At 39.6% G+C, this 15,850-nt stretch overlaps 1 protein-coding gene across 1 annotated transcript in view; it reads left to right on the forward strand.

Moving 5' to 3' along the window:
• hcn2b (hyperpolarization activated cyclic nucleotide-gated potassium channel 2b) overlaps positions 1–15,850 on the forward strand; it is a 48,122-nt gene that overhangs the window by 9,346 nt on the left and 22,926 nt on the right. Inside the window, exon 3 of the mRNA XM_046858275.1 lies at positions 1,252–1,413. Coding sequence (XP_046714231.1) covers positions 1,252–1,413 — 162 coding nt within the window. The remainder of the gene's footprint in view (positions 1–1,251; positions 1,414–15,850) is intronic.

Here is a 15,850-nt window from a genome sequence, read left to right on the forward strand (position 1 = left end):
GGATTTGGACTGGAATTAATATGAATATTTCTGCTATAATGGTTAAGTACAGGCAGGGTTTAAACTCAAGTCTCCAACAATGATGGAACTATAATGAATTTTCTTCCGGTGTCACCCAGATGAGAAAAAGGGTTCCAGGTTGAGTCTGGTTCCTCTTAACGTTTCCTCCTCATATTGTCTCCGGGAGGATATTTGATCAGTAAAGGCAGCCTCTATATTTGGGTTATTGTCAGTAGGGAGGTGGAAGCTCATGGGTTAAGCCATTGGACTCTTGATCACAAGTATATATCTTTTGTTAGACAATAATACGGTTATGAAGACTATCTGATTGTGCTGACTCGGCTTTGAGTGCTCGTCTTATCACTGTGCATGAGCTTTAATTACTAACCTAATTATATCTCCTGCACCTGCTACCATGGCTTCTCTTCACCCTGCTCATTTTAAGAGACATTCTTTTGTATATCATTCGTCACTCTAAAGAATGTTAGCATGATGTCAGGCTGTCAGAAATCTCAATACCTTGAGCAGGTAATCTTGGTTAGCGTTTTTACAGCTTGTTAGTCCTGAGAATGGTTTGGGAAGTTGTTCAGAAGGCTGAAGGGTTTCCAATGAGTTGCCAGACTGACGAAAAGCTCTGCAGAAATGAGTGCAATACACATATTTCATTAATGATGTGCTGTAAATGTGCTGTAGGGGAAATTGCACAAGGGCATAAGGTGTCATGTTCCTATCGTAGGTGGTGGTTGCTCAGTGGTTGCTCAGTGGTTAAAGTGTTAGGATTTGGATAAAGAAGGATATGAGTTCAAGTCCCTTCTGAGCGAGGCTCTTAACCTGTAATTACTCAGTTGTGTCACCATCTCCAAAAGATGCGAGTTGAAATCCCAGCCACACCAAGTTGCCCCTCCTGGGCCCCTGAGCAAGGCCCTTAACCCAGTAGGTGCTCAGTTGTATGAATGAGATAAAAAATTTAAGTCACTCTGCATAATTGCTTCTGTCAAATGCTGTAAATGTAAATGTATTGTTTGACTCCCTGGTTTGTATGAATCTCAAACTTAAGTGACAAGATTCTGCCTTCTTCACTTTGTATCACACTGTCTCCTGGGCAGGACACGCCTTCTTCAGGCTCTTTCAGCTTCAAGAAGGCTCATGTCGTTCATCAGAATTAATAACTCATGATTTATCGAACCATATAATAATTGATTCCTCCCTGAGCTCTGACACTGACGTTTCTCACTCTCGGTTCCCTGTCAGATCTTTCACATGACCTATGACCTTGCGAGCGCTGTCATGAGAATCATTAACCTGATCGGGATGATGCTGCTGCTGTGTCACTGGGACGGCTGCCTTCAGTTCCTGGTGCCCATGCTGCAAGACTTTCCCTCTGACTGCTGGGTTTCCCTCAACAAGATGGTGGTAAGTGTGGTTTATAAAATTGATCGTCGGGTGTGAATCATTTTTACAAAGATTATTAGGTCATTTTTTTTGTTGGAGTGGAAAACGAGAAGCAGAATTTATTTATTTATCCACAGAATCTAGTGCAACATCTTCCCAGAAGAGTGGAGCTCATTATAACAGCAAATGGGGACTGAATGTGGAATGCGATATCTGAAAAGCACACACAAATTTTATGCTCAGGTGTCCGCAATCTATTGGCTGTATTATGTAATAACATCCAAATCTATTCAGTAAAGTTCCTTATTCTACACTGCACAATCTCGGCTCCGCTACTGGAAGATCTATTTGTACAAACTGGTTGACAGGCTGCACAAATCTATAGTCTGGGCTTTAAAGAAATCAGCCTCAGCTTCACTTCTTTATCACCATTCAATGTACAGGTGATGAGTTACGATGGGTCGTCTGATGTTTTCTCGATCTTACAATGACAATACGACAAAATAAAATTGCTCATAGCAGGGAAACGTAGCAGCGTGTATGTGGTATGAAACATCTGGATGTTGCTAGGATTTAGAGTGCATATATTTTCTGTGTTTTTGAAGTTTTAAAGCTCAGTTTGAACTCTTGTCTCTCTGTTTTTAATTTGCATCACCGGACACTTGAACAGAGCATGTCGGCTCTGAATATAGTTTCTACATTACTGTACTGTAAATTGCTCTGTTTTGCTAAACGACACTACCCCATACTGATCACCATTCTGTAAGACTCCTGGGTACACTAGGACATCTCTCCACTTTCCATATTACCGCATCGTAAATCTGGAATTACCTGTATTTATTAAATGAGCTTTGGTGGTTCTGTTGCAGATTAGGCAAAAAAATCAAATGAATGCACTTTAATAGCAAAAAATCTCATGTTTTTCTTAAAGGTCGACCGATTTATCAGTTTTGCAGATTAAATTGATATTTTCGATATTTTTCGAGAGCGGCCTCTAGAGGCAAATCACTGACACCATGTGCTGTTTGTTTTTACACGTGAGACTGCGCGCTGCACAGAGAGCGCTATTTTCTATTTATCATTTATAATTTATAATTTATTTATATTTATTAATATAATTCACATATCCACATATTTTTCATTTAGCACATTTTCATGATTTTGTGTTGTTTTTTTTATGTTTGTAATAAAGTTTAGTACTGTTTTACTGGAGTGTTATGTTTTTTTTTTTTTTAATCCAGTATCCATTCTTTAATCGTTTACTGGTGATCCAAACTAGCTATCGCATCGGTAAAATCCACTAGTGGTCGACCTCCAGTTATTACCAAATAAGAAGACAACACAGGGTATAGTGATAGTGACAGCGAGGCTTTGCCATGCATGCTCCTCACCTGAAGCTCCTCACCTGGAGCTCCTCACCTGAAGCTCCTCACCTGGAGCTCCTCACCTGAAGCTCCTCACCTGGAGCTCCTCACCTGCAGCTCCTCACCTGAAGCTCCTCACCTGGAGCTCCTCACCTGGAGCTCCTCACCTGAAGCTCCTCACCTGGAGCTCCTCACCTGGAGTCCTGAAAATATCTCTACACAATATTAGGATGTATTGCAATAATACGTGTTTTTTATTATCCATTAGCAACAGATAAAGAAAATTACGAATCTCAATACTTTCTCACACCAACCTGGACAGTGATCAGTCCGAATAAGCAAAGCAAAGCAGTTATGTGATTATACAGTAGTGGTTCGGATTTTTTCACCTTTCCTCGAGTTATTGTTGACAGGAAACACACACACTTGAGTGTTTGAGCAGCGTCACGTCGACTCGAGGATGGTTTACGATTTCTCTCCACACCTACACTTAGATTAGTCGCTATCTTCTGATAGATGAAAATACGTCGAGACTCAGTAGGAGTAGAATTTTACCTCAAAGCCGCTGTCACTCCGCTGAGAGACCCTGACAAGCCGAGGCGTGTGTGTGTGTGTGTGTGTGTGTATGTGTGTGTGTGTGTGTGTGTGTAGGGGGTGTTTCAGTCTTTCCCCTGTGAATTGTGTCTGTTTTTGCTTTTGCACTGAATTTACGGGAACAGCTGCTGATGCCCACCTGCTGATGTGAGGATGCTGGAGGATGCATTTTTTTTTATCGACAGTGGCATCTAAAATTTTTCCATAACAATAAAAAATCTGTCTATCTGTCGCTCAGTTTTTAGAGGAGCTCAGGATATGTATAAAGTCTATAATAGGATTGTGATAGCAGCTGTAGCAGCACTTGTTGACCAGCAGGCAATAAATCATGATGCATTTCAGCAGACTGAACCAAGTATTTAAAAAATACTGTAGCAGAACTGATCTGTGTCTGTGTGTGTGTGTGTGTGTGTGTGTGTGTGTGTGTGTGTGTGTGATTGCTGCACCTGACCTTTCCAGCCATATGCTGTTCTTCCTTAAACTGTTGCCACAAACTTGGACACACAGTTGTATAAGACGTCTTTGGATGCTGTAGAATATAATTTTCCCTTCGTGTGAATTAGGAGACCCAAACCTGTTCCAGCATGACAATGAGCCTGTGCACAAAGCCAGCTCCATGAAGATCTACTTTACAAGATTTGGATTGGAGGATCTCCTGCTAAAGAACTCTGATTGAACATGATGAATGTGAATACTGACTGAACCCCAGGCCTCCTCACTTTCATCACCTACATCAGTACCTGACTTTATTAACACCCTTGTGGGCGAATGAATCTTCATTAATTTTAAGCGGAACATCTTCCCAGAAGAGTGGAGGTTATTCTAGCAGTAAATGAGAAATAAATGTGGACTGGGATATTCAAAAGGCACATGGCAATCATATTTTTAGGTGTCCACAAATTTTTATTCATAGAGTGTAGCTGTAGTTCACATCCTTAAAAAGTCTTTAGGACCGACCTAAAAGGTTTCCCTTAATGCCATGTGGGTTTCTTTATTCAACTGTAAAACATTAAACTCATTTATTATACTTTTTTTAATAAATTTTTACAGTGTGACTTGAACATGGATATCTACCATACGACTGGATTTCCAGCTCAGATTTTCAAGCACTGTAACAAAATGTATTTAAAATGAGCTCTTTCACTTTCTTCCCAAATGCAGCCATGTTGGTTTTGGGCATCACTTAGCAATCAGGTAACAATCAGCTTTAGCAGCTCCATGGTAGAGAATTGCTTTAAACAACTGACACAGCTGAATGAGGTAAATGATCTGTCTAATGAACCAGGGCTTCTCCATCCTGCTTCATTTCAAGTGGCTGGCTGCTCTGGGGGTCTTTAATCTACAGGATTGTGAATGTTCATTCACAGTAATGTATAAAGATTTTATTAAAAAACTGACAAGTGTTGTTAAGATGTTAAAAGCTGACTAGAGTGCAGATGTACAGTATTTATCCATGACCTGCTATAGCATTAGGGAGGTGGTAGCTCAGTGGTTTAGGCATTGGCCTTTAGTTTGGAAGGTCATGAGTTCAAATTCCAGCATCACTGATTCACTCCTGCTGGTTCCTAGAGCAAAGCTCTTAACTCTTAAGTGCTCTGGATAGGGGTGTCTTCCAAATGCTGACAAATTTTTTTTACATTTTGGTTCAGGATATGACCTGTGCTTCAAAATCTTGAATTCTGATTAATCTCAATCATTTTAATAATAATTATTAAGATTCAGAATAAGAATAAAATAAGAAATATTCTAATTAGTTCCAGCTGTTCAAAGGGAAACAAAAACTTTAATTTAATGTCTTTTGTAGCAAGAGCTTGAAAACCAGTGACTTTGGAAATTCATTCATTAGAGTTCCATCATTGTTGAGGTTACCAGCTGTTTCCTGATGGAGAATCACGTACAAAACTGTTCATGGAGATTGCAGTTCCAAGTCAGTGTAGCAGAACTGTAATGAAGAACAGTCCTGAGGTACCAGTGGCGAACAGAACAGTCCCGAGGTACCAGTAGCCAGTGTTCCTATCCATTTCTTCTCTTTCGATCTGCCCAAATTGTCCTGACGCTCAACCTCATGATGGAGTTCTCTTCACTTGGAGGCCACTCTGTGTGGGGATGGTTCCATCTCAACAGCCTAAAGATCCATAAAGTTACCAAGCAGCTCAAGAACTTTGAGGATGGATTTGGACTGTAATTAATGTCAATAGTCTACTACAATGGTTCAGGACCATGGACAGTTCCTCATTAACACGCCCATCACTGAACTGTAATCACCTTAAAAATGATGGAACTGTAATGAATGGACATTTGGTGTTGAGGATATGGTTCCCTTTTAAATCTCAAGGTTTCTTCCCCATGAAATCTCAGGGAGTTTTTCCTTCAACAGAGTCACCACTGGAGCACTCATTAGGGATAAACTTACAATCATAAAGAACAAACGTATAGGCACTAAACATCAACATTCTTTTCTACAACATTATAACTGCTTTATTTGTGTAAAGCTGTGTTGAGGCAATGTCCATTGTTAGAAGAGCTCTACAAATAAAACTGACTTGAATGGTAGCGAGTGGTTTTCCATTGATGAGAACTTCATCAGAGCATCAGGATGGCAGGATCAGTCAGGTCCAGAGAGCAGAAGGTTACAGGATCATTGGTATTTCAGGATACATAGCTTGACAGAAGGTCTCTCCACTTGCCCACACACTCACACACACACACACACACACACACACACACACACACACACACACACACACACACAATAATTCACATCTACAATACGTCCTGAAGATAGGCATAAAGATTAAATACATGTGGTTTTCTCATTAAATTAGTGTAAACATGAGAAATTACTTCATCAAATCTGGTTCGAAGCCTTCATAAGCGAAACTACTGCTTAGAACAGCTGCTATAAATACATGTTTGGAGATTTAAACAGATATCCAACGTTGGAACGATGAAAGATGAAAACATTTATTTAATTGTTGAACAGTAATGGTTTTTCACCATCTAATAGAGTGACCAGGAAAATAAATCAGGGGAAAAGTTTGTCATTAGGCGAATGACAGAGGTCGTATCTGTCTGTAGTAGAAAGCTAATCATATTAGAATTTCATTTTGTCTGACATAAATAATATCCAGATGGTTTGGATATAATTCCTGCAGGACCTTATTTCCAGCCTGGTAGGTCATTTCATCCTTTTTGATCCATCTGTACTGTGTGATCTGTGACCCAGCTTCCTCTAATCCCTGCATTGTCACTTGCATATCATGTAGAATAAATGCTCAACACACATGAAGAAATCTATACTGCTTCGATTTACATTGGAGAAGGACAAACAAATGATTTGGACTGTACGAGAACAATGTACATCATGCTTCAGAAAATATATTCCTATTGCTGTTTGCTGTTTTGGTTTGGTAATGAAGGTATTAGTGTCTACTAGGTACTAATATCTACTAGGTTGAGATCATGTGCCATTTCTAACATTTTCATCCCATCATGACTTTTGGGGGAAAGAGATCCTGGAATAGAGATCACTCAGGATGTCATGATGAAAAGTGTTTCGTCGTAGGATAAAGGTGATGAGTCAGCAGAAGGTTGTATTGTAGGAAAATTATTCAGGCTAAACAAATGCTCTAAACAGATACATCCAGTTAGGTTCACAGAGACACCAAACAAAATAAGAGGTGATTCTTTTGATGTGGATACGAGTAAGCAGTCAGGTATGAAGCCTGTTCATCCGTAGTGACTGCCAGTGGCTTCAATTAGGCTTCTTACAGCTGAGGCCACACCTACTTCATACACAGGATTAAACCCTGAATACAGGGTTATTCAGGGTTTAACAATAATATAATAATATTTGATTTGGCATTTAAGACCATGTTTAACAATAGAAACAGCAAAACATTTCATGAACTCTATTAAAGAGCAGTTTTTTTAAGTTTTAAAATCAATTGAATCTCTTTACAAACAGATTCTTAAAATATTTGTTCAGAGGTCTAATAATTATTATTGTAACATAGTTCAAAAACATCATTTATTGAGTTTTGATAATATTAAACATTTGGTTGATACTTGCTTGATTTTTAAGATTTTATAAGGTTATGCACTTCCCCAAATTGTGCCATTTCTAATGCAGAAGGATAATAATGGCAGAGTAACAAGAGAAATTACTACAGGAGTCTGCTGTACAGATCAGGTGTACAACGTTTGGATGGTCTTTTCTGTTAGAGCCAATAACTATTGGAATAATTTAATTTAGGAGTAGTACAAGTTTTTTTTTTACATTTTTTAACATGAAAATAAATGGTTAAATGCAAATCACATTTGCAATCATGTGTATTTTTTTTTTTTAATCTGCCATTTTTATTCTGACAATTGTTATTATATATAATTATAAATGTTATTGTATAAACCCAGACATTAGTGTTGCACAAGTCAGCTCACTCTTAGTGTCGTCTCAAGCTCGATAAAAGACTTATACGTCACCGTGTGCTCCTCCTTCTTCTTAAAATAAGTGTTCACCACTGCCATTTCCATCCTTTTAGCAAAATCTACCACCATCTGCCCTTCCACATTCCTCTCCTTAAAACCATACCTACCCATCACCTCCTCATCACCTCTGTTCTCTTCACCTACATGCCCATTAAAGTCTGCCCCAATCACCAATCTTTCATTCCTAAGTTCACCATCTACCACTTCATCTAATTCACTCCAGAATCTTTCCTTCTCCTCCATCTCACAACCCACTTGTGGAGCATAGGCACTGATGACATTTATCATCATCCCTTCAACTTTCAGCTTCACGATCATCACCCTATCAGAAACTCTCTTCACCTCCACTACAGTCTTACTGTACTCTTCCTTCAGAATCCCCCCTACACCATTTCTCTTTCCATCCACACCATGATAAAACAGTTTAAATCCACCTCCAATGTTCCTGGCCTTACTCTCTTTCCACTTGGTCTCCTAAACACACAACATCTCTACCTTTCTCCTCTCCATCATATCAGCTCCCTCTCTCCCTTTACCAGTCATAGTACCAACATTTAAAGTACCAACCTGAACCTCCACTCTCCTCCACTTCTCCTTTCCCTGCTGTCTCTGTAGAGTCTTCCTCCTCTTCTTCTCCTCCTTCAGACAACTGCAGCACAATTTACTCTGTTGTTAATGATACCTGTGGTGGTCGTTTGTAACCCAGGCCTCGACCGATCCGCTATGAAACTCTGATTCGTGATCTGCATGTTTGATTTGACATGTTTTACATTGGATGCACTTCCTAACAAAACCCTCCACATTATTCCGGGCCTGAGAGTCACCTGACTTGTGTAACACTGATGGCTGGGTTTTCTTAAATCATATCTGTTAATGAGTAAAATAAATAAATAACTAAATACAAATGATCCAAGGGAAAATTTGTTGCCCACAAACAACTGTTGTGATTAAATAATTGGCGGAGACCAAATGCTCTAAACTCACAAGCAAGAAAGATGGAGATGGACAAGACCAGAGGTGGCAAAAGTACAGTGCAGATACCCATGATTTAAAAGACTCGGGTAAAAGTTGAAGTTCAGTAAAAAGTTCAGTAAAAATGAACCATTATTACTACCTGTTTTAGTCACGGAAACTCTGTAAATTCTACTCTGAGTAAATGAGTGAACGACATTTCATTTTTAATGAAAGTAGATTTTTAATCCTGTAACTTCAATAAAATTTTATTGATGTAACAATACTTTTACTTAAATATTGCTCTTTCCACCCATGCCTAATGTACTGTATCTTTTACAAACAGTGTATCAGTTCATCTTTCTCTTCCTTACACACATAGATCTGAGATACAGCTGTTTCCTCTCATAGTCCAGTAAGCAACAGAAAACTCCACAGCAGAGACCTCATGCATTACAGCTAATTAAGACCCTTTATTTATTCAATTACCACTGCAGTGCCTCGCTGTGTCTCCACAACATGAGACACGTAGACAGAGCATGTTTCCTTTCTGTCATTCAGTCCAATCCAGAAGCTTCTGACCAGGACTTTTTTGCTAGACCTTTAAGGATTTGAAATACTATATGGAGAAGAGCTTCTGTGGACACCTGAGCATAAGACTAGTATGTGCTTCTTTTTGAACACCACATTTAGTTCTTATTTGGTGTTAAAATAATTTCCACTTTTCTGAGATGTTCCACTACATTCTGTGGAGATTTTGTGGAGATTTTATCAGATATATGGGTGTTAGTAAAGTCATATACTGATGTAGGTGAGAAAGTGAGGAGGCCTAGGGTGCAGTCAGAGTTCACATTCATCCCAATAGGGTTGTAAAAGCAGATGTATGTATGTCTATGTAAAGCAGATCTTCATGGATCTTAATGCACCAGTGCTAATGCTTTATTTAGCTACATTTATACGTCCTGTTAGGTGTTTTCTAGTAATCATTCAGCAAATAGTAGCTCAGTGGTTATGAGCTTGGAAAGTTGTGAGTTGAAATTCCAGCACTGCCAAGGTACCAGTGTTGGGACTGTGAGAGAGGCCTTTAACCTTTAACTGCTCGGTTGTACAGGGTGGTGCAGGAAAACGGGAAATAGATGCACAAAAAACTCGGAGCAGGCGACCCCTGGGTGTTGGCGATCGTTTGGAACCAGTGCGAGCTCACTATGGCTCCTCACAAAGGCAGCTCAAAAAGCCTTGATATTCTCTGGTGCCCAGGCTGTTCAACACCACCTGGGGACTTGCTTTTTAAGGTTGGACCCGTTTCTTCAAAACAAGCAAGTAGGGCACGACCATGATGTCATAACTGCAGAAGATCCCTTTGTGCAGCTTTCACACTATCACCATTATTATAAACAGTAAACGCTCATTGTGCTCCACTCTGCTGCATCGTTATATCCAACAGCAAGGGATTTGAAACGAGCTCGCACTGTTTCCAAACTATTACAGATGTCCCAGGGTTTGCCAACTCCTAGTTCCAAAGATTCCCGTTTCCCTGCGCCACCTTTTTTTAATGTTACTCTGGTGTGCACCAAAAGTAAATGTAAAAATCCTGTTTTATCCAAATATGTTGTTATTATTGTCCTAATTTCCTCAACGGAAATGAATTTAAATGCTTATTTACTTCTTTGAAAAGGAGACAAAATATGGTACACAAATGGCACAGGAATCGAATATCTTCAGGGGGAAAGAAACGCGTGAGTTGACTAAATGCAGGCATTAGCATGTCATTGTCCTTGTGCCTCCCTGAGGCTTTTTTTAGCTGTTTACTGAAGCACCACATTGCAGGCTGTGGCCTGGTGGCAAACTGATCAATGTCTCCTGCATGGCTCCATGAAACTCTATCAATCGAATTGATCCGGTCTGAAGATGAAGTGAATGTGTCTCAACCGGTTGTGTGGGATCAGTTACAGAATGTGAACAAACAAATGAACCTTAGCACTGTTTGTACATAGCATTACACAGCATTTAGCTTTGAACGTAGTGTTTATTTTACCATCCCTAGAAAAGAAAACCCCTCACACACACCCTCAAAGGCAACTGAAAAGACAGCAGTAAAGTTCTCTACATCCTTGCAAAAGGAAGTTAAAGGGAGGATATCAAGCTCCACACAAACTTTCGATCGTATCGATTTATGTGCAGAGTCTCAATTAGAGTGAAATTTGATTTGGATTGGTTTCACACTGTAACCTTTCTCAGCAGCACTGAGTAGTTTCCATCAGTGCATCATGCTGGATCAGGCAGGTCTTGAGAACAGAAGGACACATGATCACTGATATCTCAGGAGCATGTTTCGTTTGACCGAGAGGGTCCTTGTTGTTACATAATACAATATTATATAATTAAAACCACTGTACAGTGTGATCAGAGTGCAAGCAGAGACTCACGCAAGACATCATAGCTATGACATTATAACTGAAAGCAAGATAAAACCTTCTGTAAGTGTGTGGGGGAACATCAGCATCCAAACATCTTGGTTTACCAAAACACTCTGCTACCTAAGAAAAACGTATTCACAGGGGGCTTGAATAAACAAATGTTTTTAACCGAGACTTGAACACTGACTCTAAGAGTCTGCATCCAGAATACTAATTGGAAGGGTTTCCATAACTACAGGGCTTTTAAAGAAAAAGATCTGCCCCTGCAGAAATAATCAAAGTAAAGGTACCAACAAATAGCCTGCACCTTTAGATTGAAGTAGTTGTGGTGGATCAAAAGATACCAAAAGTCTGTTCAGGAACTGTGGCATGAGAGACAACGTAGAGTGGATAAGATAGAGATGTTGTGTTCATATCTTCTGGTTTTGGTAAGGACCCTTGCTGCTGCTTTCTTGACTCACTGTTTATGCGCAGAAGATCTAGACAGGCTCAGATGGGAATTTGGGACACTGAGTAAAATGTAACTAAAAACATAATGCAATGATTTGCAAATCTCATAAACCCAGATTTTATTCCCAGTGGACCATAGAAAACATATCAAATGTTTAAATTGTGGAAATGAACCATTTTAAGGAAAGAATAAGGTCATTATGAATTTGATTTTGAAATAATTTTTTTGCAACTAATGAGGTTAATTTACAACTAAAACATGATTGGGTAAAAATATTATATATTAGAGAGGCAGAGTCTCTTCACCAATCTTTAAAAAACTGTGTCTACAAACTTCAGAACTTCAGAATAATTTTCCTCAACATCAAATTGCAAAACAGTTGAATAGCTCATCATTTACAGAACACAATATCATCAAAGAATGTGGAGAAATCTCAAGGGACAAGGGTGAAAATCAATATCGGATGATCTTCAGGTCCTCAGGCAGCACTGCATTTACAATATCATGATTCTATAATGGAAATCACTGCATGGGCTCATTAACACCTCCAGTAACCATAGTCTGTGAACACAGTTTGCATGTCATCCACAAATGCTGGTTAAATCTCTACCATGAAAAGAAGAAGGCATGTGTGAACATGATCCAGAAACTCCGGACTAAAGAGGAGAGGGACCATCTGGCTTGTTATCATTGGGCAGTTCAAACAAACTCCATCAGTGCTGATACAGTGCCCTCCACAATTATTGGCACCCTGTTTAAGATGTGGTCGTGGACTTCAAAAAATTCTCCTTTTTTTTTAAACAACATAGAACCCAAATGCAAAAAAAGAGAAAAATCCAACCTTTTATTTAAGTACATTACTTTGGTGGTAAAAAAAATCACACATTTAGAAAAAAAAAAAAACTTGAAATCATGTGTGCCACAATTATTGGCACCCCTGATGTTAATACTTTGTACAACCTCCTTTTGCCAACAAGACAGCACTTAATCTCCTCCTATAACATTTCACAAGATTGGAGAACACAGAGAGAGGATTTTGACCATTCTTCTTTGCACAATCTTTCTAGATCATCCAGTGTCCTGGGTCCTCTCTTATGCACTCTTCTCTTTAGCTCGCCCCACAGGTTTTCGATTGGGTTGAGGTCTGGGGACTGAGATGGCCATGGGAGGACCTTGAGTTTGTGACTGCTGAACCACTTTTGTGTAGATTTTGCCACATGTTTTGGATCATTATCCTGCTGAAAGACCCAATGACGACCCATCTTCAGCTTTCTGGCAGAGGCCATCAGGTTTTATTTAAAATATCCTGGTACTTCAAAGCGTTCATAATGCCATGCACCCTAACAAGGTTCCCAGGGCCTTTGGAAGAGAAACAGGCCCACAGCATCACAGATCCTCCACCATACTTCACGGTGGGCATGAGGTGCTTTTCGGCATACTCATCTTTTGTTTTACGCCAGACCCACTTAGAGTGTTTGTTGCCAAAAAGCTCAATCTTAGTCTCATCTGACCAAAGCACACGATCCCAGTTGAAGTCCCAGTACCGCTTAGCAAACTCCAGACATTTACGTTTGTGAGTGTTAGTGAGAAAAGGCTTTTTCCTTGCATGCCTCCCAAACAGCTTGTTGGCATGTAGAGAGCGTCTGATGGTTGTTTTGGAGACTCTGTGACCCCAAGATGCCACTCTTTGATGCAATTCTGTGACGGTGAGCTTGGGAAATTTTTTTACTTCTCTTACCATCCTCCTCACTGTGCGTTGTGGCAAGATAAACTTGGGACCTCTTCCAGCCTTGTTTGTCACTGTTCCAGTTGTTTTAAACTTCTTAATGATTCCTCTGACTGTAGATACCGGCAAGTTAAGGCGGTGGCTATTTTCTTGTAGCCATTGCCTGACTTATGAAGGTCGACACACATCTGCCTTACTTGAATGGTGTGTTCTCTTGTCTTTGCCATGTTGACAAATGGGTAAGAGAATTAGGCCTCTGTGTCACGTCATATTTATACCCCAGGAAACAGGAAATCATGAATTACTAATTAAAAGTCCCTAGATACCCTGACCAACCTTAGCAACTACAGAAAAATATATAAAAAAAAAAACAATTACATTTTTCAGAGGAATTGTTAGGGGTGCCAATAATTGTGGGACACATGATTTCAAGTTTTTTTTTCTAAATGTATGATTTTTTACCACCAAAGTTATGTACTTAAATGAAAGGTTGGATTTTCTCTTTTTTGCATTTGGGTTCTATGTTGTTTTAAAAAAAAGGAGAATTTTTAGAAGTCCACGACCACATCTTAAACAGGGGTGCCAATAATTGTGGAGGGCACTGTATATGCTATATACAGTTTTTAGTGCAACAAATGCTTCCATCCAGAAAACGTCTTTTACATATTTAAACAAGACACTGCTACAGTAACTGCATACTGCATCTTTTACAATAGCATGATTCTATAATGGAAATCACTGCATGGGCTCATTAACACCTCCAGTAACCATAGTCTGTGAACACAGTTTGCATGTCATCCACAAATGCTGGTTAAATCTCTACCATGAAAAGAAGAAGGCATGTGTGAACATGATCCAGAAACTCCGGACTAAAGAGGAGAGGGACCATCTGGCTTGTTATCATTGGGCAGTTCAAACAAACTCCATCAGTGCTGATACAGTGCCCTCCACAATTATTGGCACCCTGTTTAAGATGTGGTCGTGGACTTCAAAAAATTCTCCTTTTTTTTTTTAAACAACATAGAACCCAAATGCAAAAAAAGAGAAAAATCCAACCTTTTATTTAAGTACATTACTTTGGTGGTAAAAAAAATCACACATTTAGAAAAAAAAAAACTTGAAATCATGTGTGCCACAATTATTGGCACCCTGATGTTAATACTTTGTACAACCTCCTTTTGCCAACAAGACAGCACTTAATCTCCTCCTATAACATTTCACAAGATTGGAGAACACAGAGAGGGATTTTGACCATTCTTCTTTGCACAATCTTTCTAGATCATCCAGTGTCCTGGGTCCTCTCTTATGCACTCTTCTCTTTAGCTCGCCCCACAGGTTTTCGATTGGGTTGAGGTCTGGGGACTGAGATGGCCATGGGAGGACCTTGAGTTTGTGACTGCTGAACCACTTTTGTGTAGATTTTGCCACATGTTTTGGATCATTATCCTGCTGAAAGACCCAATGACGACCCATCTTCAGCTTTCTGGCAGAGGCCATCAGGTTTTATTTAAAATATCCTGGTACTTCAAAGCGTTCATAATGCCATGCACCCTAACAAGGTTCCCAGGGCCTTTGGAAGAGAAACAGGCCCACAGCATCACAGATCCTCCACCATACTTCACGGTGGGCATGAGGTGCTTTTCGGCATACTCATCTTTTGTTTTACGCCAGACCCACTTAGAGTGTTTGTTGCCAAAAAGCTCAATCTTAGTCTCATCTGACCAAAGCACACGATCCCAGTTGAAGTCCCAGTACCGCTTAGCAAACTCCAGACATTTACGTTTGTGAGTGTTAGTGAGAAAAGGCTTTTTCCTTGCATGCCTCCCAAACAGCTTGTTGGCATGTAGAGAGCGTCTGATGGTTGTTTTGGAGACTCTGTGACCCCAAGATGCCACTCTTTGATGCAATTCTGTGACGGTGAGCTTGGGAAATTTTTACTTCTCTTACCATCCTCCTCACTGTGCGTTGTGGCAAGATAAACTTGGGACCTCTTCCAGCCTTGTTTGTCACTGTTCCAGTTGTTTTAAACTTCTTAATGATTCCTCTGACTGTAGATACCGGCAAGTTAAGGCGGTGGCTATTTTCTTGTAGCCATTGCCTGACTTATGAAGGTCGACACACATCTGCCTTACTTGAATGGTGTGTTCTCTTGTCTTTGCCATGTTGACAAATGGGTAAGAGAATTAGGCCTCTGTGTCACGTCATATTTATACCCCAGGAAACAGGAAATCATGAATTACTAATTAAAAGTCCCTAGATACCCTGACCAACCTTAGCAACTACAGAAAAATATATAAAAAAAAAAAAACAATTACATTTTTCAGAGGAATTGTTAGGGGTGCCAATAATTGTGGGACACATGATTTCAAGTTTTTTTTTTTCTAAATGTATGATTTTTTTTACCACCAAAGTTATGTACTTAAATGAAAGGTTGGATTTTTCTCTTTTTTTGCATTTGGGTTCTATG

The sequence above is a fragment of the Silurus meridionalis genome, chromosome 9 (genome assembly GCF_014805685.1).
Source record: "Silurus meridionalis isolate SWU-2019-XX chromosome 9, ASM1480568v1, whole genome shotgun sequence".
Classification (NCBI taxonomy): domain Eukaryota; kingdom Metazoa; phylum Chordata; class Actinopteri; order Siluriformes; family Siluridae; genus Silurus; species Silurus meridionalis.